Source organism: Colias croceus, chromosome 10 (genome assembly GCF_905220415.1).
Source record: "Colias croceus chromosome 10, ilColCroc2.1".
Taxonomy (NCBI): domain Eukaryota; kingdom Metazoa; phylum Arthropoda; class Insecta; order Lepidoptera; family Pieridae; genus Colias; species Colias croceus.
Genome location: NC_059546.1, coordinates 5837670 through 5857092, shown reverse-complemented (window position 1 = coordinate 5857092; position 19423 = coordinate 5837670). Strand labels below are relative to the sequence as shown.

The window sequence follows — 19423 nt, the reverse complement described above, 5'->3', positions numbered from 1 at the left end:
TGTTAACTGAAACCGTTTGTTTTGTTATAATATAATACATATTTAATTGACAACTAACACGCGAATGAGATGAATGATTCTATATTCTATATATAGGAACAGTGAGCTTGCTTTATATTTGCGTGATATGAAGCTTGCTTATGCAAGCAATAATGAAAGGTTTAATTAAAAATAAGAGCTATCTTGATACTTCAATGGATCTAATCTACAAATAATTAACGTAATGTGCAATAGAATTGAACTCGTTATTTGATATCAGTTATGCAACCTATTCAGGTCGATAGATACGTTATCAAGCCATGCTTATCTATTCTGAAGGAATCCAGGAAGGGATTAAAATCAAACATTATGAAAAACACAGCCTTCCGGAAAGATTCTTTAAATTTTTTACATGTCTTATCGGATAGTTTATAAAGTGAATATATATATATTGAGTAGTTATTTATAGATATAAATAAATTTAAAAAAGAGAACATGCAAGGTAAACGCATATTACCGCAGTTATAAGATCATTGTGAGTTGTATAAACATAAGAAAATACTTTTCAAGGCCCTCTTTTAATCTTGTACGCATTTTAATATATATTATAGAGCATTAAGAAGTCGGTACGTACATACAAAAAGTAAAATAATATGATTCCAGCAACGATTACAAATATCATTGAAAAACAATAAATCTAATAACTACATACGGGATACAACTACGTAGGGAAAAATAATATATATTCCTACATGATATGTACAATGTACATCGCAGGAATAATTGGACCACTGTCTATCATCCACAAATTCGTTTTAAATTGGAAATGGAAATTTCAATACAATAATCAGATTAACTCCCAAGTTTGATTTGGTTGTATTTCTAAGTATTAATGACGAAATTATATTTAATGTAGGTATTATGAATTTGTTGAGGGAATATTATAAATAAACAAGGTAAATCCTGCTTATTCCTTACCTGCCCGGTAATTAATTATAAATTTTAACAAGTACGTATAATTTAAGTTATAGTATCTTTATATCTCTAACTCTCAATTTAATTACTTTTGTGACATTAAATAAAACGATACGAGCCGTGAAATTGAGATAGATTGAAAAAAAAAATTAGTTTCCAACTTTCTCTTGCTACATCGCATCGTCCATAAACCCATAAGATACTGCCAAAACTAGATACAACCCCTTTAAAACTTTATAGATATAGGATTCAGACAAATTATGAAATAACTACATACTATTCTATTATTACTTTCAAACGGAAGCGATGTCCATATAACACGGGTCGCCGCTATTGGAGCACCACACCGTGAACTTGGCGTTTCCGATGAAAATTACACATAATATCACATTCACCTCTATGGCTTCTATGCAACTTGCTCAGGTAACATACCTTTGTATGCGTTAACGATTATAATTTGTAAACACAAGGCGACATAATATTTTAGTTAGGTAAAAGTAGTTCAAATCTACACTTATCATACATTTTTATCTGTTATCTGGAAAGGGGTGATCAATGTGAGTAATAAAATACATACCAAAACATATGCAATATACATTCTACATATTTCATTTCTATTTTACAAAGATATACTTACATATTTTAAATTACCTAAGTATGTGTGGATACGGCTAAATGAATCCTTTAAAAGATAAATTAAATACTCTAGAGGTCATAAGAAAAAATGATATTATGAAAGATTACGAACTTATATTTTAAAATATGCACATAATTGTATTTCATAATGGTTTTTTATTACCTAAATTAGCATTTTAACTGTCACGACTGGAAATTAACTGAAAGCACCATTTTCCGACCGACTGAGTACAAATACACGTGTTTCCGACCACTGAGTAGCTAGATTCCGACCAGCCAAATATTTTCTACTAAAATCAACTTTATGATAATAGAAATACAATGGAAATTCGTAAAAACCCGTTTCGTCTTTTCACTGCATCACGCGTGGACCGATTTCGATAATTCTTTTTTTATTATATTACTGAAGTACGAGGATGGTTCTTGTGGAGAGATATTTTAAATATGTACCACGGGCGAAGCCGGGGAGGACCGCTAGTTTTAGATAATATTTGAGCATTTATTATAATAACAAAAACTAACTCTATTTTAGACTGTAGTAGTTTAAAATTACATTTACTCAAACTCAAACTCATAAAATGCCTCACTGGTCATCCACACTAAATTAGAATGTCCCATTGACTACTTTGCCTAATTCTAAAATCCATTTCACCAAAAGTATTATTTCAGCTAATGAGAATACTTCAGCCTCTTTTTTATCACTCATGATGATGACCTGAAATAAACGCATGCAATTTCACTCAAGCACAGCGCAAGCAAAAGCAACCAAGTTGGACGGAAACAGGGAAATATATCGCACCTAGATTCCGACCAAACCTAAATTTGCGTAATAAAGCCTCTAAACCGAAATTGATATTCATTTTTAGTTCATTTCTATTTCGTATGTACACTTATAAAGATCTCACAATTTCGTAGTTATGCAATTATGTGTCATAAACGTAAAATATAGGGTTTTTAAACCAGACCGGTCTTTGTAAATGAATAACAAAAAAATCAAAAAAGAGTGTCAGTTAAAACGTATATTACAAATAATCCATTAAAGTTAGCATTGGTCGCATACAGGTGTAGTATGTAAGCATAGCGTTTAGAATAAATAACTTATTACGAAACCTCCACAAAACAACATGCATAATAGATAATTACCTTCTTTTACAAAGTGCGAAATTCCGTTTACCGACCGATTCGGTCGGATTTCGGAATGTTGTTATTTTGAAAAGCTCCTCATTCCGTCCATAATTATTTGGCCAAAAAAACCTATAAAAACACGATATCTTTGCATGTATATTTTAAAATTAATAATTTAAAACACCAATAAAGCGTTCAAAGTAAATTAACCACAAACTTACCAGAGTATTTAGCGTAAAAATCCAAATGTTTATTTTCACCGTTTTATGTTTTTTTCGCATTCAATTCAATACAAACTACACCCTCGCCTAGCTTTTCTTGGATTGACGAAATGTCGGTTAAAATTTGAAACCCAATTTTGGACAGATGACGTACGATAAGTGATTGGATCGAAAGCCTTCAGTTTCACGATTGTCGCGCGTATTTTAAACGTTTTATCAAATAAAAATCAAAATGGTCGGATAGAGGAGGCTAGTCGGAAACCGGTGCCGTTACGTTAGTAACTAGTAGGGTACTTTTTCTTCACTTTGCTATACAATTAGATACTTAATTAAAGAGGTAATATTGAAATTAAAGTTTTATCGACGGGTTCAATTGAATACATATGTAATGTTACGTACCTATATTCAAATTTTGTTAATTAGTTCCACACTATCATTAACATATTCATGCAAAGGCCAAAAAACACAATAATCCCATTCAGAATCTGAAGTCTGTGCATATAATGTGTGCTATCTCAAGCGTTCATAATTATGTAAATGCTAGAGGGTTGTGTTTACTTTACATACTTGACTATATTATGCTTTCATATATGTTTAGACCAAAATTTAGGCGTAAATAACGCTATTTATTGATATAACGAAAATAAAATAAGAGCGAATTAAAAAATATTTTTTTAGAAAACAATATAATGATAAAGATAGACATAATATAATAATGAATATAAATTGTAAGGGTATGTCACGTCAAATAATATTATAATGTACGCTTGAAAATAAATACCTCAGGACAACGTCATACAAAGTATACCGCGGCTTTTATAAATACACACATTCGTGGAATTCATTCGTTACAATTCCTCATTTAAAAAGAAATAATAAATAAAGTGGTTATTAATGTACTTATAACTTTCTGAAAATTACGACTATTATATAAAATTATATCTCATATTTTCTAAATAGAAACGTTTAATTAAATCTAATTACAAATCTCAGACGTAATAATTACTTGTTTCTAACGAATTTTAAATGCCATCAAGTTTGTTTTCACGGGATACGGTTCCTCTTCAAATAAGCCTCTAGCAATAAATTATGGACTAACCTTTGAAAGAAAACTTGATGAAGTCCGAGATTGAACATTTATGAGACTGAAATGTTCAAATATTTAATCATCTATAATTTAAATATTTTTAATTATTTATCACGCTTTCACTTAATAGTAAAGTAGTTCAATATATGTATAATGTTACAAACATCAATATCTACTCGTATAATAAAGAATAGAGCAATGTTCTTGACACACCTAGGTATGTCTTCAATCTAAATTGTACACAGTCATATTATTCACAATGTATGTCAACAGATGGGATTGTTAATGAACTAACCGATATTTGATACTATATTTGCACACGAACGTTGTGTAATATTTTAAGTTTCTATATCTATATTACATTGTTTGGAAATTTAATACTGCTCCATTTTTCGTAAATTATGAGAAAATCTAGAACAAGTGGTTTCTTCATAGAAAATGCTTCCACCCAGCATTTTAATACGTTAGAATAAAGTTGTAATATCAGTTTCTAAATGATTTTTCAAGTCATTAAACGACCAAATACAATCCAAAATCAATAGTGACGTGATTTGTTATGCATCAGAAATCACATCGCCATGGAAATATTTAAGTAGGTACAAAATTTTGATCGCTTTTATAATGTAATTCAACTTTACACGGTCAGTTCTCAAATCTAAAGGGCCTGTGGCATAACGCGCCACACCTGCTCTAATGCAAATTAGCTACATTCGTGAATAAATATATTATATTGTGTACATATTAGTAGGTAGTACGTCTACCACATTTTGCAAAGTAGCTATCGCAACATCGCAAATATATAAACAAATTGAGACGTAAATAATACTTGCGTGTATACTTTATAGAGAGGTAACAAAAGCTAAAAAGACTTAAAAATGTATTGATTTAAGAACATTTAAATTTAAAGTCAATAAAATAATATCCACTTTATTGATTACATAATAACGATAGTATGGAAAAGATTTATTGGCCTGCACCCTTCGTTTTAGAACGTGAGTATCAGGTAAACACGCTATCGTAAACAACGCTCGTTCCGTTCTAGGTGAGATATTAAAACTAGACTGATTTGCTTTATCCTGAAGTATGCATGTTTATTTAACCACGAAATGAAATATTACTTATTCTTCACTATTATTCTTGAACAGATCAGTTTAATGCCTGGAGTAAAAACTTATTTCAAATCAAAATAACCATGCTGGTCTCATGAAAAGTCATAGATTTTTTTAATTAATAAGCGTATCTCGTATCGTATAAGTAGGTAAGTATGTAATTGAATTTGATGACAATAATTTTAGTGCCATTTTTAATACTTTTCGCACCTGGTCCGTACGCGCAGTTATGTGTGGGTGATCATGGTTACGCATACAAATAAAGTTAATAATAAAACTCTAAAAGGTTCGATGCCTTTTCTGTAACGGTATTTGCACAAATATTTAGACATCCGGTTTATAAAATTTTGTTAGAGTACTAAACATACTAATGCTACAATACATACAAATGCTGTGCTAACTCAAAAACGTCCTAAGCTAGAATTTTCAGTTAGCACGTTTCATTTTAAAACAAACACTCAATTTATATTCATATAGTATGGAGGATAGAAACCTTCATAATATAATATAGTTAAAAGTAAGGTAGGTATGTAATATGTATTTACAAAAAACATAGTAGGTAGCAATTGGCGTCATTTTACGAATTAAATATTTAACGTACCTACGTAAACATCTTCATTATATTATGTATATTTTTTTCTGTTGAACGAATTGTTGAACTGCTGGACCGATTTTAAATTTAAATTTTTTTTTTTTTTTTATAAGTCTTCAGGTCGTCTGAACTTGCGATTCGAACGCGAAAAAAGCCACGGGCAAAACTTTTTATAACTGTATAGTTTATCAACTTTATAGTGTGTACACATTACAAAACCACTTACCATTTCGGGATACATCTAGCTCCACTAAGTTTTCAAAGTTCTGTATGTCTGCTGGTAGCTTGTGAATTTCATTATCGCTAAGTCCTAATCGTCGTAACCGATGTAATCTAAAGAAATTCTGTAACAAGAGAAATATATTTTAGCTAACTTATTGGTATAAAAAATTATTGAAGATGATTTCTGTATTAAACAACCTTCAATATTGTATGCAAGGATTTATTTAGCCACCTCTAATAACTTCATGTTCAGTGATGTGTGACATGTAAACTGCATACAGTACATATTTACGAAAATAATAGGTACTGAATTTTGTATCAGCTGTCTTGTTTCTTTAGTGACTGGATATTTATGGCTAATTGTATGGTATGTTCCATTTCATTTAATTTTTATTGTATGATAATTGATAGTTATTCTGGTTTTTAAAGTTTTGTTAAGATTTTTTTAACAATTTTAATTGTTTACTAGTTCTGCATCTATAGTGTGATATAAACTACATATTGGCATACAAATGAGCAACTAAGTTATACAATATACATACTTATTATTTTTTCACCAAGTACCATTGCTTAAAGTTGTTTTTCACATCGAAAACATGTTTTGGATAACTTATAAAAACTTAATTGACTTTAGACCTTCGTTGAACGTAACATATTTTTAGGGTTATCAATCTGTCTGAGTAACGAAAATATCATTAACTTTTAAGTTTAAAATGTAATGTGTCCATTATTTAAAAACTTACAAACAGGTAAAGAGGTGTTTTGAGTCTATTAAGAATGGTGGGGCAATTTCATTAATATATGATGGTGATATTGATTTTCATTTTTAAAATTTTTAAAATAACTACTATTATGCATGTTGTAATAGTCAACATAGCCATATAAAATCAAAATATTTTATTCAGTGTTTACAATGATAAAAATATTAAACATTAACAGAATGAAGACAGCTTATGAATGCAGGTTGACGTTACTCAGGATCTTAGAACAATATTTACGAAAGATCTTTTGTAAATAATGATTCTTTATTTAACAATGATAAGAAGTGGATCTCATTTAAATGTTTTTAATTATACTACATTCCAAATGACCTCAATGCAGTGCAATTATAGTTAATTTCGAACTATTTGGTTTAAACATTCCGATAAAATATGACGTAATTATATAAAAATGACAGACATAAACAGTCAAGTTCGGCAACAGAAAACATTATTTTGAATGGGTGTTTAATGCATGATATAGGTTTTAAGCAAGGATTGAAAAATTACTCTTGAAATATATAACAGTTTGAAATAAATATTCGAGCAGATTTTTAAATATAAAGAAAATAGTGCAATTTATATTATTGCATGAAAGTTAGTGGGAACACTTTAACAATAAAAAGCATTGTTAATGACTAAATTAGCAACTTAAAATTCTCATTATTACTAAATTTAATCTATATACTTACTTATAATAATAATGAATTGCTATATGTGTTGGTTAGAGCAAAACTAGAGAACGGCTGAACTTATAAACATGTACGTACCAGTGGCAAAAACAGGGTGGACCAGTACCACTTGTTATTAATAAGATGTCATTTACTCATTATTAGCATGACAATTTTGTTTGTTACTATATAAACAGTGCAAAATGAATTGTAAGATAAACTTTTATGAAAAGATAGTGTATTGATACTATCTATAAATCTGATAACCAAACTGGATAAATTGCAATTGTTTAGTTTTGGAATTACACTTAATCCTTCTCACAAAGCATTCATTACTAATTTTTCTTTACACATTCTCATTTACTTAAGTAGTCTAAAAAAGATACATAAAAACATGTATATAGTAATGCATACAACATCTAAACTATGATTATCTTCTAAATCATTTGCTTCTTAGCAGAATACTTTGAAAATTTTAAATTTATCATTATGACTTTTGATATCAAAGATTGCAAAATGAAAACTTTTAGCTTTCACGAAACTTTATTTCTGAACAAAATTATTACTGCTTCTTTTCATGAAATAAGAAAATAGTCAAGTTATTTATATAGAAAAATTATTATACCTACATATTACATTTGATCACTATCAACACAGATTAAAAATTAGATTTTTTTATTATTTACGATAGTGATAAGGTGAACGCCCACGTCGTATACATATCAGTTTATGCCCAAAATCAACTTACCTTCGGTAAATCTCTTATATGATTAGCATCCAAAAAAAGTTCCTCTAAACTCCTAGAATAACGTAAAATGTCTTCAGGTACTGTTGGCAACGAGCAGTGCCGCTTGTCTACACATTCCACTTGACGATTACATTTGAACAAAGGTATACATCGAAACATGGTGGACACTACACTTTAATGAAACTATACTTATATAAATCACTATCACGACACATATTTGAGCACTTTCCCGATCGCTGTACTACTTCAGCATTTTAAAATATAAATAACGATATCAAAAAACACCAAGTGACACTCAGAACACCTCACCCTCAAAAATGAAGCCACAAACTACCAGTATTGCCACTTCTTAAAAATATTTTAATAAGTAAGTATTCAAAATATTGCCATAATTCTTCAAGTGCAAATAACCAATGAAGATTTTAATTATGATCAAAATGTAGGTACTTAATAATTATACTATATCGTGATAAGAGAATTATGATGAAAGATGAATTTATATTTATATTATGAAAAAGAGTTTCTTAAGACATGTTTACATAGTACATTTTCATAGTACAGTCAGAAAAACCGAATATAATATGCGATTCCATTCGTTCATTCCCTTTCATTTCATTATTTGCTTCACTATTCGCATCATGCGGTAATAGAATATGAGTAATAATTACCCATAGATGAATAATTTTGATTAGATGATTATTTTTATAAGTTTTATACCAATTCTTTATTGTAATTACTAATTATTCCTACACGGAAACATAAATATGTATTCGTTTACGCACAGATCTACTACATCTGTGCGTTTACATCATTTACATTTCACTTGAATTACAAGAAGATATTTTAACTAGTCTACATATCAAACTTAACTCAATTAGGTAGTTAATAATTATTATAGAAAGAATGTTAAAAATACATATGTACCTAATGACGTTTCAAAAGTGCTTCTAGAAGAAGTCTAATCAGTTTATTTGAATAACTATATGTTTGAGTTTGAGTTTTGAATTTGATGTAAATTTAAACGCTACTCGCTGTTCACAGAGCAATGCACACCCAAATAGTGGGTAGAATGTATTAGCGCCTTAATATTATAACAACACCTTTTTTGTAACTACATTCTTGTTCTCAGAGCAATAAATGAGTTGTAATTAAATGAAATTTGAATTTGAATTTGAATTTGAATGTGGCAATGTCGCTGTTAAATTGACGTTTAAATGTCAGATTATTCACTAAATTAAAATGTCAAATCCACAGTCGAATCTGTGGTCAAATCCAAAATTGTCCAAAAGGCAAAATCTGGCCAAAACCCTTGCCAAAACCCAAATGTGGCCCAAATCTCTGCCAGAAAAAATAACGTGAAAAAAAAAAAGATTTATTTTCTCTAATATATATATACATATTACTTATGTCATAAACTTAGAGAAATAAATTTTACATATAGAAATAAATTTGTAAGAATTTTGTACCTATTGTATTTGTACAATTTAGGGAATATTTTCCGTTACCTATAAATATAGGTAGGTACCCAGTTGTAATGTGGTTGTAATGAAAAATCCTATCATCGTGATGTGATTTTGGTTAACCGACAAAATAAAACAGGTTGTGGTTTTTTTCCAGAGCAGTGAATAAAGAAATCACGCGTCTATTAACTATAAAAGCAAAACATCTGTGTTTCGAATCTAGTTTTCGAAAAACATCGAGGAAAGAATTTTTCTAAAAACCACATAAAATATTAATTTAATATCTAGTCATCATGTCTTATAACTTGGGTTTTATTGGAGGAGGAAATATGTCTTCATCAATTTTTCAAGGAATAATTAAAAAAGGTAACAAAGGTACATTATATTATTTAAGTCTTTAAATAAGTTAAATGATATCTAAGTATAAGTAATATTATACAATACTGAAAGCTTTAATAATTATAATAGTAATTAATGTTATTTATTAATTTGTCATTTTTTTTAAAGTATATATACTTGAATGACCGGTTGGCTCAGTTGGTAGTGACCCTGTGCCAGTGGTTGTGGGTTTGATTCCCACCCAGGCCGAATATTTGTGTGATAATGTAAATTGAAGTGCTCAAGAAGTAGACATCCTGTAAAGTACAGTTTTACCAATAACATCATTATTCAAACAATGTCCGTGGAGAATATTTCATTTATAAAATCAGTGTGTGCAATGAATGTCAATTCATTTCATTAAATGCAACCCCATATAAATTATTATTCATAATTGAGATTGCCTACAAGGCCAAGTCTCACATTATTTATTCTTATTTACTGAACCTTGTGAATCAAACAATGTTGGTACAAACCTAAATTTTAAAACTATTTTTTTTTCATTTATGCTGTTAGAAGAGAAAAAATTTCAAAGTAACTAGTTACTTAGGTAAAATTATAAATTTTAAATTTATAATAAATAAATTATAGTTGCTTTTTTACAGGTGAATTTCCAACTTCTAAAATATGGGTATCAGGACCACATTTAGAAAATCTTCAGCACTGGAAAGATTGTGGTGCAAATATAACAAATAAAAATGGTGAGGTGTACAGCAATTGCGATGTTGTCTTTTTGGGAGTGAAACCTCAATTTTTAACAAAAGCAATAGATGATTGTGCAAACACTATACCCAATAACATTGCCACCAAAAAAGTATTAGTTGTTTCGATTCTAGCAGGGATCACAATTGAGCATTTACATAAGGTAAGATATGCTTATTAAGGTTAAACAATTTTGGGTTTATTTTTAACTCATCCTAATGATACTTTAGCATTTCATTAAGAAATAAACCTAAGAATTTATATTTTAGAAACAAATTCAGTCTTATTTCTATGGGGGTAACAGTGATGGGAACCAATATTCTGTTTCATAAAACATTCCTTCCACTCATTTCAGGTTTTAAGTGTTCTGCCAGGCGAGAAGCAAGTGATTCGCACATTGCCTAACACACCTATGTCTGTCGGAGCTGGTGCATGCTTATACTCACCAGATAGCACAGTTTCAGAACAACAATGTGCAGAATTGCAGAATCTGCTTTCTGGATGTGGAATCTGTGAAAGGGTTCCGGAACATTATTTGAGCTCTTTGGGATCTCTTACTGGCTGCGGTCCTGCTTTTGTAAGTTTGTATGATAGTGGTTGTACTTTTCTGTAAAAACTTTCTAGAAAATTATTAATTAATATTTATGTTAACAAGAATAATATGTTATAAGCTGGACTTTGATCTACTACTCACCAAGTATTATTGGACTGTTGCAACTTTTTTTTTATTATTATCTAAGAAGTTTTCAAAAAAGTTATTTAAATATTTAAACTAAAATGAAATCATACAATATATTGTTCTAAAACTTAATCAAATAAACCATGTAAATTTTAACACACTTGTGTAAATTGTAATGTCCACATTTATAGTCTTGCAATTCCCATTTTGATGCGTGACATGTTAAACATTTAATTATCTTAATATATATAAATCTCGTGTCACAATGTTTGTCCTCAATGAACTCCTAAACCACTTAACCGATTATAATAAAATTCGCACACCATGTGCAGTTTGATCCAACTTGAGAGATAAGATAGTTTAAAGCTCAAATCGTTTTAGAGAAAGCGAGCAAAGCCGCGGGCGGTAAGCTAGTATTATTATATAATAGTCTTAAGATTTCAAAGTTTGAAATACTTAAATAGTATTTTACATACATAGATAAATTTTTTCTCACATGATCTACATTCTGCACAAAAGTTTATTGTCTGTAACGTTACACCATTAATTAAATGTTTTACATTATTCTGATGCCAATGTACCAAATCTATCTGTGTCATTGCAAAATCTCCATACATAATATTGATTACCTACATTATTTGACAAACATATTATTATTCTTGAATTTCAGATGTACATAGCAATAGAAGCTCTAGCCGACGCTGTAGTGAAGCAAGGCGCGCCAAGAGCTCAAGCGATACGGCTTGCAGCTCAAATGGTTATGGGATCGGGGAAAATGGTCCTTGAGAGTAACAAACATCCCGGCTTGTTGAAGGATGAGGTGTGTTCTCCAGGAGGCTCTACGATTGCTGGTGTAGCTGCTTTGGAAGACGGGAAATTTAGGTATGATTTTAGAAAGATTATTAAAAAAAAAAAATTTAAAGTTTTCGCATTTTAAGGGGTGAAAAATATTTATGGAAGTGTGTTAGTAAAGTGGCAATTAATTAATTGAAACTGGATAAGACTTTAATTTCAAGAATACTGTTTAAAAATGATTTAAAAATAATCATGTATGTTTTGTGTAAAAAAATAATTTACGTACTTAACATAATCTTGATAATTATTATTAAAGATATACAAGCTTGATTATAGATAATATTCTGTGATCATTTTTTAAATGGACAAAAATGTATAATTAAATATTTTTTCAGGGCAACACTCATCAGTGCAATGGAAGCTGCAACTCATAGAACTCTAGAAATGGGTAAAAAGTAAAACTGAAAATACTCGAATGTATCATATTGTGGGTTTGCTAAATATTTATTTATAATGGAATTATAAATGGCTTAAAAAGCCTTCAGTCTATTTTAAGTAGCACATTGTTATTGAAGCACTAATATCAGTATAGACTACAGACTATAAAAGAAATTTTGGCTTAGTAGTTAAGGCCTGCAATTAAGATCAAGTGGTTCTTGTATCACGATCAGAAAAGAGTGCAAATATTATTTTTTTAAATATGCACTTTATTTTGTTATCCGATTGATAAAGGCAAACATCATGTAGAAATATGTTAAAGAATCAAATAGTTCAATAATGTTTCCACAACCTTCATGTAAGGTATGCCACTATATTGCTAAAGGAGGAAGAAATATAGTTTATTATGAATCTGTATAGTTTATTATGAAATGAATCTCCGACGTTAATGAGATTAGTTATTTTATTTTATTTAAGCTTGTTGAAGAGACAGACATTGTCCTTTCATAACACGCTAATTTTAAATAGATTTTCGAATAATCCTTGTGATTTTACAGTTTATAAGATCGTACTCATCACAGTTAAAAACTCAAAAGTAGTTGGGATTAATGGTTTTGTTATCCTAAATTATTGTAAAAATTATTATTTATATATTATATATTATTCACATAATATTACAAGTACCGTTGCTATATTAGTATAAGTAAATTATTCAAATACTCGAAAAAAATCACACCCATTTGCCATAGTATATCTAGTGTTTATGGGCAGTGGTGACCACTTAACATCAGGTGGCCCACCTGCCCCTTTGCTTGCTCTGACACAAAAAAAAAGTATTGAAGTAGTTAGTATTGAATGTATTTAGTTTGCCTATTTAGGAACACACCTACATATTTAGTTTATTTAGGTAGTACCTCAGTATTGTATTTGTATCTTATTATTTTCGAGTACCAAGTACTCCACTACTCATTGCCTTTTGAAATTATTTGCATTAATATTCTTTTATGTGGTTATACAAATATTAAAGAAATACAATATTTCAATTCTTATAATCAATATTGATTGTTTCCATGGCTTAATATACGGGTAAAATTTTGTTTTGCTGTAAGACGTAAGCATAGTTATTTTGTAGTAAAAAATATTCTAGATAAATATCAGTATTCTTTGAATCAAGTATGATATTAATCAATTTTTCACAGAAGAGAAACCAATCTCAGAAAATATCTTTCCTTTTCTATCAATAAACCTAAAGAAACATTGATAACCGAGGAAACAAATTTTCTAAGATCGGTTTCTCTTTCGTGAACAGTATTTTTAACTCGTATGCCTTAGCATACTTCAATTTGTATGTTTATCAATTGAAGTAAGCTAAGTGCTGACTTGCACGTACTTACAACTTAAGATATTTGTTTGTTTTTTTAAAGACTTTTACTTTGAATTTTAAATATGTTACTTTACGAAAAATTAACAGACATTTGGTAACGTGCTTTGCACCTCATAACTTGCGTTTGATTTATTCTCAGTCGTTCTTATCTTTTTTAATTCTCAGTAGTTCGTACAGGAACCATTGTCACCCATTAAATTTAATTTGAATATTAGGATTTTAAGCGGAATAATAACACAAAACAATAATGTTTAAAAATAAAATATTATATGTAAGAAGTGTAATAAATATGGCGGTATAGAATATGAAAATAGTGGCTTTGGATATAGGTACATAAAATAATATTTAGATAATATTTAAATAAAATTTTATTGAAATCAGTTTTTATTTTATTTATTATACTTTAAGTTAACTACTCAAATGCGGTATTATTACACACGCATTAAAAACAATATTTTGTAGTGGATTTTTTTGTATCTTATGTAGTGTTGCCCAAATTCAGTCTTGGTCTTGCAGTCTTGGTCTTGTTCTTGCGTTTTTTCAAGACCAAGACCAATAACAAGACCGCTTATTTTTAGCAAGACCTAAGACCTAAGACTAAGCAAGACCTAAGACTAAGTCCTAGCTGCAAGACTCTTGCGTCTTGCAGCTAGGACTTAGCGCTATTTCACTGAGTATTTAGGTGTAACAGTTCGGTGTATAGGTAGGTACGCTTAGGAATTCTATGAGACGCAAAAAAATGTATCAAAGAATATGAAAAACTGGACCTATGCGCATTACGACTAATACCATAAACATAGCGATTAAAAAAATATCTATTAAAATCAAACTGAGTGCATGCATAGTTATGTTTTAACCATCGGCACTTTGATAATGCGGCATCAAAGGTTTTGTACTTACTTCTCAAAGAAAAACAATCGTTGCCGCCACGCCAAAATCATAACATTTGACACTATTTGATTGCCGCCATAGGGCGTAGGTATACTCATGCAAAATAATTTCGAATTTTTTTAAGAGTACCTACAGGTGTTCCAAAGAATAAATAAGTTTCAGAGTGCTTAGAATGAAAATGAATACATTATACTGATCACGCAAGTATCTTTACTATGGCTATGTTAATTCAAGCTCATAATGTTCCAATTCTAATACGTTTTTCTAAGATTTAAAGTAAACTTTAATAAATAGCCAAGACCAAGACTGGGAGCGCAAGACCAAGACTGGGAGCGCAAGACCAAGACCAAGACCAAGACCAGGTGTATTGGCGCAAGACCAAGACCAAGACTGGCTAAGTCTCGTCTTGTTCTTGCATTTGGGCAACACTAATCTTATGGCTCGCAATCTACATTGCATACTAGAACTCAATACTCAATAGATAAATATTAAACTTCCTTTTTAGTAATCAGATTAATAGATTACACGGTAATTTATGTTGGTATTATCAATAAAAAACAGAAAAGACTTCGCACATTCCTAGCTCGATAAAACAAATTCAAATAGAAATAGCATGTATGTACAAGAATGAAATTATCGAAATATGAATGACTTGCTTCATTTGCTTGTTGTTAGTTTTAAATAATGAATCGCCATAATCTCCCGAGTTTAACCATTAATTAGGTATTAATTAATAATCATTTAAGGACTATTTACTTACCTTATTATGTATCTAATAATTAATTAATTAATTTCTTGGATCTGATGAACGTTAATAGCTACCTATATATTTTATGATTTTATTTATGTATTAGTTTTAAATAATACTTCAAAAGTTGTAACTTTAGATGTACTATAATTTATAAACTTTAAAAATATATAATTACATAATTCGGTACTTAATATCCTAAAATAAATATTTTGGTTAACATTAAACAATCATTGTATTTACATTAGTTATTATTTATTGTACAAACCAGGATAACACAAGTATATATATGCAAAATACGCGATCAAATTGCAACAGGCGGCTTATAGTTATAAAACAATCTCTTCCAGTCAATCAAATTTGAGAGGACATTTAAGTATAGTGACATCACGACGGCATTCATGTAATTTGTTGATAATACCAATTAAAATACAAAATGAATCTCCTTCAAGTTCTACTATTTTTCTTTTCCTTGCTTGCACACAGTTTCCTTTAAGGTAGTTGAGCGTCACCTCTCTGATTATTATCATCATTAATTAGTAATTACGTTCTTAAAATGGACGGATATTACATAACATACTGTTTTTTTCTTCTATTTTTTATCGTCACATCTTAGATAAATCTTCCTCGTTGTTTGTTTAGGCGTGAAGGGATGATAGGGATGCACGCAGACCGATCGTCTTGTAAATATAAAAAGGGACATTCGCCGAGCCAACCCCACGCCGATATCGATACTTTTGTGTCTCGGCATATCAGCTGGAATCATTTGTTCCTCATCTTCGTCGTTACTTACACAGCTCAATTTCCTTAACCTGTGTCGCACTTGGCTCATACTTGGCACCAGGCGTAAAGTCGGTAGTTTCCAAAAAAAAGAACGACTTCTTTCATTTCTTCTACGTTTCGGTTTAGGCTCCAATAGGGTAACTTTTTCAGCTTTACACGGTTTAACACAGTCTTTGGTAGTTTCTGCTAAAGCGATTAAAGCGTAGTCTTCACCACTCATCGCTTTGTTTTCGCATTTTTATTGCGATGTATTATTTAATTCGAGTATCAGCTACGCGCCGTGTTCGCGTATCACACCACAGTAAATCCTTCTTTAATTTTGGCATTGATTGAGTATGACGCGCTCTCGCGATAAGATTACCAGGATTACACTGATTAATTTTATGATTTTCTGCTCACATTGTTTGGGTGTTTTATATACAATTTTATATAATATTTGTAACATGTAATAAATGTATTGATTTATTGTACACATGTAGAAATCCTGATGTTCATTATTTTATATGTACAGTTAATTACAATATATATTATGTATTATGTTATTAGATGCTGAACAATATACTGCATGATTGGAACTAGTATGTTCTTCCCAACATCAGTTGCCTTCAGTGCCTGGACCAATTTTGATAAAGCGAATAGTACCTAATGCATGCGCTATATTATTTCTGTATTATGTCACGATAGTCGATTCATACGTATTATAAATTTGTAGAATTTGGTAGGTACTTACACAATTAGTAATAACGTGGAATTAAAAATGTCTGAGCATGGGAAGCCACAATAAACGAATTCAAATGCAAAAAAAGATTTTCTAACTCCGATTTTTGTCTATAGATAACGATTATATTAAGCATTTCACAATACCTACCTACTTCTATTCTGAAATATAATTGTGAGAGGCGTCACAGTCTAGAAAAAAAAATGAAATTATTTACTAACTACTTGCAAAGGCGCATCGCCTCCGATGGCTCGGTCACGTTTTAAGAATGGGGGATGATCGGGCCGTGAAAAAGGCATATCTGGGCATTACAACTGGCCGACGCCCCGTGGGCCGTCCCAGATATCGATGGAGCGACGCAACGGTAGCCGATCTACGCAATCTGGAGGCCGTCAATTGGCAAGAAACTGCGCGCGATCGAGCCTCGAGGAAAGTGGCGTGAACTCGTGTCGGAAGCCAAGACTCTGTTTGGGTCGCAGAACTAGTTAAGTTGAAGTTTCTATTTATTATTAAAATAATATGACGGCACTCATAAAATTACCACTTAAACACATTTAAATAATAATCAATAATTTTCAATTTTAATTAACGTAATTGTCATAAAATATTCCCCTTGGAAATGAAACGGCGCGGTATGTTAGTAATTTAAATAATGTTTAAAAATATGTAATATGTATGTAATATGTATGTTTATTGCCTTTGTGTGAGTTCTATTATTGTTGCTTTAGTTCATTGTACGCGTGATACTAGAAAGAACCGAGCGTTTGTTAGTTCATTTTGTACCATATATTCAATGTACTCTGTGTTTTGTACTTTTAATTTAAAGAATCTAGTAGTCTTTGATAAAATGTAGTGTTGATTTTAAATATTAAAACGAAACGCCTTTATAAAAGTAAAAGCAAAATTACTTTATCTATGTTTTTAAATAAAGTATTGAAGGTGTCGAAATATTGTCGTTAGTAAGTCCGAAACTTCTACATTTTATTGCTTATTGATTGGTTTCGCCAAAGAAAATCGAGGCTGTCCTCGTGTTCAGTAACCGTGATATGGTTGCAATACCTTCCTGTTTTGTTCCTAAGGTCATTCTGTGAGTAAGTAGTAGGTAACTATGGAGTAAGCGTAAAATTTAAGAATTTAATTGTCACCATACCTACTTAGTTAATTAATTGCAACATCACTTTAATGTTGAAATAAATTACAAAGGTATCTTCCAATAACGAATTAGATTGTATTTTGCAACACAGCCATTGATTACCGTATTACCGTTTATTGAAAATTTAATTTAAGTGACATTTTAAGGACATCACTGAATACAGCATTAAAAATTTTGTTTTTTTTCTTTTCTCTCGACCTACCTTTACAACTTAATTGAGCTGATTACCTTCTGCCCTGGTTGCCTGGAAGAGATCACTACTAAGTGATAAGGCCGCCAAATACACTAAACTGCTCCTTGCTTTTATTTTTGTATGTTCTAGTATGTAAGTCTGTTTAGTTGTATTAAAGAGTAAAATAAATAAATAAATAAATAAATAAATACAGCGTAGTCAAAATTACATCAGTTCTGCGTAGGTAATATTTCCTCATTACGAAGTAGGGTAATTGCGCCAGTTCGCGTCCACTTAGTGCAGTTGGAAAGTTTGAAGGAGAAAATAAAAATGTTCCAGAACAAATTTCAACGCAAAATTTATGTAACGTGTTCATTACATAGTCTATTTTAAGATTTACTTTCAATTGTGTTGGAAATATCATGTGGTTTTTATTTATCTAGACAAATAGCAGAATTTGGCGTTTTACCCAGTTTGCGTCCAAAAATTCCTTTTTGCGTCCACCCGTGGACCAGTTCGCGTCCACCAGCTTAGAAAAGGAATTAAGAGTGTATTGGGTGATATTTTATCAGATAAATGCAAATAAAAATTAGATTTTAATAAATTATTTATTTACGAATATAGTTATTTAATAAAAACCGGCCAAATGCGAGTGGGACTCGCATACCGAGGGTTCCGTATTAACCTGTCTTTTTTTCATATGTTTTAACTGTAAATGATTATTTTTTCAATGTTTCCCTTATTTGTGCTATAATATAAGACGTTGCTTCGTACAAGTGTCTGTGTTCACGTAAAGTACCCTGTAGGTTTTGATTCCCTTGCGAATGTCGAAATTTGCGAAAATTTGCAGCATAAACGGCTGTATCTTTTGATTGCTTTGGCTTATAAGTTTGATTTTTTTCACTGCTTCAAGGGACCGTAGACTTGAGTATTCAAAATAAATTTCAGCTTTATACCTCTACGCGTTACTGAGAAAAAGGGTCTTGACAGAAAGACAGA

General features: G+C 30.4%; 2 protein-coding genes across 10 annotated transcripts in view; one reads left to right on the top strand and one right to left on the bottom strand.

The window, feature by feature from the left end:
* The window catches only part of LOC123694985 (protein lap4), a 74427-nt gene extending 65975 nt beyond the window's left edge, over window positions 1–8452 (bottom strand). For all 6 annotated transcript variants that reach the window (XM_045640642.1, XM_045640647.1, XM_045640643.1 and 3 more), the window contains exons 1-2: window positions 8124–8452; window positions 5951–6068 (exon numbers count right to left, since the gene is read on the bottom strand). In XM_045640642.1, coding sequence (XP_045496598.1) covers window positions 5951–6068; window positions 8124–8282 — 277 coding nt within the window. In that variant the 5' untranslated portion in view covers window positions 8283–8452. The remainder of the gene's footprint in view (window positions 1–5950; window positions 6069–8123) is intronic.
* Window positions 6228–14339, top strand: LOC123694986 (pyrroline-5-carboxylate reductase 3). Of its 4 annotated transcripts, none has more exons than XM_045640654.1 (6): window positions 6228–6313; window positions 9741–9958; window positions 10567–10826; window positions 11019–11240; window positions 12013–12224; window positions 12533–14339. In XM_045640654.1, the coding sequence occupies exons 2-6, from the start codon at window positions 9877–9879 to the stop codon at window positions 12594–12596; spliced, it is 840 nt and encodes a 279-aa protein (XP_045496610.1). In that variant the 5' UTR covers window positions 6228–6313; window positions 9741–9876; the 3' UTR covers window positions 12597–14339. The 4 variants fall into 4 exon arrangements, with proteins under 4 accessions (XP_045496610.1, XP_045496609.1, XP_045496607.1 ...); XM_045640653.1 differs by lacking the exon at window positions 6228–6313 and adding an exon at window positions 9383–9640 and having other exon boundaries at window positions 9746–9958; XM_045640651.1 differs by lacking the exon at window positions 6228–6313 and adding an exon at window positions 9383–9640.
* The last annotated feature ends 5084 nt before the right edge of the window (window positions 14340–19423 follow it).